This window comes from Lipotes vexillifer, unplaced genomic scaffold (assembly GCF_000442215.2).
Source record: "Lipotes vexillifer unplaced genomic scaffold, Lipotes_vexillifer_v1.1 scaffold301, whole genome shotgun sequence".
NCBI lineage: Eukaryota > Metazoa > Chordata > Mammalia > Artiodactyla > Lipotidae > Lipotes > Lipotes vexillifer.
This window is the reverse complement of record NW_006792529.1, coordinates 1,151,418-1,157,694: the sequence shown is the minus strand read 5'-3', so window position 1 is coordinate 1,157,694 and position 6,277 is coordinate 1,151,418. Positions and strand designations below refer to the sequence as shown.

The 6,277-nt window shown below is 41.9% G+C and overlaps 1 protein-coding gene across 1 annotated transcript in view; it reads left to right on the top strand.

Annotated features, from left to right (window-relative positions):
• Positions 1-2,361, top strand: part of SLC10A6 (solute carrier family 10 member 6) — a 20,143-nt gene extending 17,782 nt beyond the window's left edge. The window contains exons 5-6 of the mRNA XM_007465721.1: positions 868-1,025; positions 2,144-2,361. Of these exons, the coding sequence (XP_007465783.1) occupies positions 868-1,025; positions 2,144-2,361 (376 nt within the window). The remainder of the gene's footprint in view (positions 1-867; positions 1,026-2,143) is intronic.
• The last annotated feature ends 3,916 nt before the right edge of the window (positions 2,362-6,277 follow it).

The window sequence follows — 6,277 nt, the reverse complement described above, 5'->3', positions numbered from 1 at the left end:
TTTTTTTTTTTTTTTTTTTTTTGCGGTACACGGGCCTCTCACTGTTGTGGCTTCTCCCATTGCGGAGCATGGGCTCCAGACGCGCAGGTTCAGCGGCCATGGCTCACGGGCCCAGCCGCTCCGCGGCATGTGGGATCTTCCCAGACCGGGGCACGAACCCGTGTACCCTGCGTCGGCAGGCGGACTCTCAACCACTGCTCCACCAGGGAAGCCACCTCCTGCTTTTTCAAGTGAGGTTTATTTTTCTTTTCTCTTCTTTTCTTTTCTTTTTTTTTTGTAATTAGAAAATGAATAAAATATAGAAAAGTAGAAAGTAGAAAAAACTTACTACTAAACCATTTCACCAAAGAAACCGTTTTAGACATTTTGTTTTCATGTAGGGTTTTTATGTTTATTTTCAAGTGTTTATACTGTTTTGTGTCTGACTCAACTTTCCATTCTCATCTCCTTTAATCCTCCACTCCCCGCAGGTTGGCTTAGAGCATAAGCAATGCTCACTTCCCCACATTAAATGCCTTTTTCCCTCTTTCCATTCTTTAGTTTCACCCTCCCTCTGTGAAGCCTTCTCTAACCATTTATGCCACTTTTCTGAATTTCTACAGCATCTCCCTGACCTTCAATCATACCTTGTCTTGTGCTGTTTCTATGTGTATATCTTGTCTTTTCACCCAGATTCTCAGGGCAGGGTTCGTAGGGCCCTATTCAGAGGTGCCTCTCAAGAGGCCACCTACAGAGTAGGCACTCAGCAAATAATTATTGAATGGATAAACATTTTTAGTGGTCTCAGCTCATAGCTTGCACTTATCGCTATACGTAAAATTTAAAAATAGTCCTTATTGCTAGTATGTAAAATTCTTCCATTGGTAGTTGCAGGACGATTTCCTTAGAAACTGGAACTCAGAATATTCAGATGTGCATCACCATGCTGCACTTATCTTTCACTGCCGAGCAATTAGTCCAGATGCTTAGCTTCCCATTGGCCTATGGACTCTTCCAGCTGTTGGATGGGTTTCTCATTGTCGCAGGTAGGTAAAGCCCCCATTGAGTGGACTTGACTGAAAATTGTTCACCCAGCTTACTAACTCCTTTTTCAATCTGAATATACATGTGCTGCCCTTGTGATACATTTTTAGCCTGACATTTCTGGGGAAAATAAAATGTATAAACAAGATCCTTTGCCACAAGTGGAAGTTTCACAGAAAAATATTTTAAAAAACCTGTGAAAGTGAGCTTATAATTATAAACAAATAATCTTCACAAAAACAATGCACTATCAGAACTCTCCATGAACAATTATTTATCTCAAAAATGACATTTGTTAAGTTTTATTAAGAGCCTTGAAAGTCTTCCAAATGTTATTTCACAGTACTTATGTGACTAAGAATTGTGCTGTCTGTGAAATGTTTTTTAACTATGAAATATAATACATACAGATATTAAAAAATGTATATGCTTATCTATCCCTACAGCCAAAAATACATCATTTTGCAGGCAGTCATTATGTAGGTTCACAGAAGGTAAATTTAAAATAATAGATTGATAGATATGTACACAAACATATGTATATTTTAATCTTGGCCATTGTAAATTTTTTATTGTCACAGAACGTAAGGCTCAATGATTACTGATATAACTAATTATATACTGATTACAGACAATTAATATAAGGAACACTTGGGGTTTAATTTTCCCACAAGATAAAGTCTAGCAGAATAAAACTCCTGGTCTTAGATCCAGGTTTTAATTCCTTCTCATGGTGAGACTGTGATGTAAGGAGTATGCTTGGCCCATTCCCAGCTACCTCCCAGCACCCGGGGGGGGCACCTGACCCATATTAAGCCCTCCACAGGATTTGCTGACTGACTGGATGGATGGATGGACAGACAGACAGATGGACGGACAAGCTTTCAGCCACCTGATGAATGTCTCAATCACAATAGGTCCATTCCAGACAGAAATAGCCATCTTGATACACTGAATTATTTTGCTCTGTAGTTTTGTCTTTTCCCCTTCTTTTTCCTGTGTGTTTATACATATATGATCCAAAGCAAACAAACCCCCAAAGTATTGACAAGTGCACAATGTCACCAAATTATAGTCTTTGCTAAAGTGATTTTTAATACTGGTATGTTTTAACACCTAGCATATAAGATGTACAAGAGGACACTGAAGATCAAACACAGAATAAAGAACCCCGCTTTAAGGGTAGAAGCCCGCTTTAAGAAGAAATCCACTTCTCCCAAAGAGACCAGTGCTTTCTTGGAGGTGAATGAAGAAGCTGCTGTAACTCCTGGGCCATCAGGGCCCATGGATCTCCACAGGGCTGTTATGCCAACTGGCCAGATCTCATGTGCCAGGTAGGGGTCTGTTGGCTTGACTGGTCCCTGTCTTCCTCAGTGGCCAGTAAAGACAGTGCAGAGCTGATGAGTGAATCTCGTTGGCAGGGCTTATGGGAATGTTTGCGTGTCAAATGTCAACATATTTATATTTCTGTGTGGACTGTGATTTGTCATAGGATCCCCTTTTGAGAATATACTCTGCCTATTTCAGGTTCTTTCTGTTGTTTACACAACAGATTTATTAGCTACTTTGTGTCTTCTTGTCTTCCCATACAGTGAAGAGTGATCCCCATTGTTATGTGAAGTCGTCAAGCTGTGAATTTTAACCTCCCAAGAGTTAGAACTCTGTGTAGAGGAGATGTCACCTCATACTGCAGGGCAAGGACAGATTCTGGACCCACTTGACTTCTTGACTTTGGGCAAGTCCTTTGGGGCATTGGGGAGGAAGCATACAGCTCTTATAAAAATGGGGTCTTTTCTCAAATGATTTCTTTTTTAAGGGCTTGAAAATCTTTTTAGATTTATAGATGTAATCACGAGCCTGGAGGGAATTTAATGAACACTTGAAGTTAGTATTTTTACTCCCTAGAGATAGACACAATGTATATTTTTCTAATATACATTTATGCATTATGTCATTTTAAAAACATTGAGGGCTTCCCTAGTGGCGCAGTGGTTGGGAGTCTGCCGGCCAATGCAGGGGACGTGGGTTTGTGCCCTGGTCCGGGAGGATCCCCCATGCCGCAGAGCGGCTGGGCCTGTGGGCCGTGGCCGCTGGGCCTGTGCGTCTGGAGCCTGTGCTCCGCGGCGGGAGAGGCCAACGGCAGTGAGAGGCCCGTGTAGCGCAAAAAAAAAAAAACAAACAAAAAACAAAAATCATTGAGATCATTCCACATATACTGTTTCATAAGTCACTTCATGAAATATTGTGGAGCATCTTTACATGTCAGTCTATGTTGACCTACCTCATTCCTTAGAACAGTGGCTTTACAGAAGTATTCCAGTGCATGAAAGGTCTATAATTTATTTAACCATCCCTTAGTCATGGACATTTAGATAGCTTTCAACTTGGCGTTACAGTGCCGCTACAGACACTTGTGCCTTCCAGCAAGTGTTTCTGTAGGATCATTTTCTAGACTTGAAAATGTGCAACCAGGCTGATGGCACATTAAAATGTTGGGCAGTGAGCTCTCTGGCAACACTGTACAATAGTGCCTGAGAGTGTCTGGTTTTCCACAGCCACACCAGTCTTAAGAATGATTATTCTGCTTTGTGAAAATACCTCATTTAAAATTACATTGTTAAAATTATACAATGAAGTGAAGCAGAGTATTTTTCATGGATGCTTGCTTATTCATGTACTTTGCCTGCTTTTTTTTTTTTTAAAGAAATGGCCTTTGATTAATTAGTTAATTAATTTTTGGCTGCCTTGGGTCTTCGTTGCTGCGTGTTGCTTCGTTGCTTCGTGGGCTTTCTCTAGTTGCAGCGAGCGGGGGCTGCTCTTCCTTATGGTGTGCGAGCTTCTCATGGCGGTGGCTTCTCTTGTTGCAGAGCACGGGCTCTAGGGTGCATGGGCTTCAGTAGTTGTGGCTTGCGGGCTCAGTAGTTGTGGCTCGAGGGCTCAGTAGTTGTGGCTCGTGGCTCTAGAGCACAGGCTCAGTAGTTGTGGCACATGGGCTTAGTTGCTCCATGGCATGTGGGATCTTCCCGGACCAGGGCTCGAACCCATGTCCCCTGCATTGGCAGGCAGATTCTTAACCACTGTGCCACCAGGCTCTCACTGTTGTGGCCTCTCCCATTTGCGGAGCACAGGCTCCGGACGCGCAGGCTCAGTGGCCATGGCTCACGGGCCCAGCCACTCCGCGGCATGTGGGATCTTCCCGAAACGGGGCACGAACCCGCGTCTCCTGCATCGGCAGGCGGACTCTCAAGCACTGCGCCACCAGGGAAGCCCCTGACAAAATTTTAACACATTACAGACAGTGACCCTTTGTTCTATGTTTTGTCAATATTTTACCTACTCATTTGTCTTTTTATTTTTGTATAATTTCTTTTGCTGTACGGAAGTTTTATATTTTTTATATATACCACTTTATTAGTCTTTTAAAAAATGTTTTTTGACCTTAATATCTGTCAAATGTTAGACTATTTATACTTTTATGTGGATTGTGAATTGGAAAAGGATCCCCTCCTCTTTGAGAATGTATTTGGCCCCTTTTCAGGGAGTTCTTTTTTGGGGTTAATACACATATTTACTAGCTGCTGTGTATACTGTCAGTAGATAAAACCCATCCTCCTTCTCTATTCTGACATTATTAAAAATATGTCCCATATATTTCTCTATAACTTTGGACTAAATATGTACATGTTTATTCCATTTTGAATTTATTTTTCTCTATGGCGTGTTAAGAATCTACTTGTCCTAACGTCATACATTGAATGATTCATCTTTTCTCTACTGATATGAAATGCCACCTTCATCACATAACTTCCTATATAATGTGTTTTTGTTGGACTCCATTTGGTTCCATTTTTTCTATTTGTAAATTTTGGAGTTTGAGGAAGTGTATTGTCTGAGATTTAGTGCTTTACAATTTTATTTTGTAAGTATACTCAAGAACTTGTGGGTTATATATATAATGACAATGATTATTATGGTATTTTCACAAGTAAGGACATCTTCGTGGTAGTACAGAAAGAGCCCCATTGGGTGTCACAAGTATATTTATATGGAAAAGAAGTACACACATGTGTGACATGATTGTTAATTCTCAACTGCTGCAGTGAACATAGTAGAATTATATGTTCAGAGAGCCCCAGTTCTAAAATAAGCATTACCATGAGTTTTAAAGGATCCACCAAAAAGGAATTTCTAAATTGTTCCTCTACATAGGCACCTAACATAAAATGGTAAATTCCAATGTTCCATTCTGAAGTATTAACTGCATGGTCAGTATTTACCACAATCAGGACAGGTCTGGAGAGAAGTCTACCAAAAGCCATCCATTAAGACAGAAACAACACAAATCAATGTAAGGGTTTGAAAGTAGTCACATTGGAAGGCTGCCATTTCCAGAAGAACTAGAAATAGTCAAGTTGTCCAGGAGGCCACACATTATCTTTAAAAAGAAGAATCAAAAGCTCTAACTGAATAAATTGTATTCTAACTGATCTCAATAATCATGCATTCATAAAAGCAGGGCCTATATGAAGCTCAGAAGGGGGGCCAGAGAAATAATGTTAAGCAGAATGAGTCCAGCTCTGTGTCTGGAAAAGAGCCAGGTGGATATTTGAGGTAGCAGAGTGTAAAGTCTTTGCCAGGGCTACTTGTTGTGATCCACTTAAAGAGCTAGGATGCTTCAGGACTTGTGGGTTGAAGTCAGGTAGTCCTAGAATTGAATCCTAGCTCTGTTATTTGGACAACCTTGAGCAAGTGATAATCCCCCTGAACTTCAGTTTCCTTTCTTAGAAAGGATGATATGCTGCCCACTAGTGGGTTGGAACCAGTCCTGCGATGCCCTGGGCTCTGCAGCCAGCTGCCCTGAGACCCTGCCCAGTCTACCAATGGGCTGGCACTGGTTTTGGGAGTCTGTAGGCTGTGCAGCCAACCACACTGGGACCTAACACTGCCCACCAATGGGCCAGCAGCCACCGCACTAGGCAGGGCCTGGCAGGCAACCAGGACAGTGCCAGCCTCGCCTAACAGCATGCCCACTGTAGTCAGCCCTGGCATAGAAAAAGGGCCCATGCAGCCAACATAGGGGGAACCCCTAGAGCATATAGCTCTGGTGAACAGAGAGGAGTGTGCTGCTCAGACCCAGAGAATGTCTCCGACTTAAGGGCACTTCTCTAAGATTGGGAAACATAACCAACCTACCTAATACATACAAATACACACAAACACAGAGAATTAGGCAAAACGAAGAGACAAAGAAATA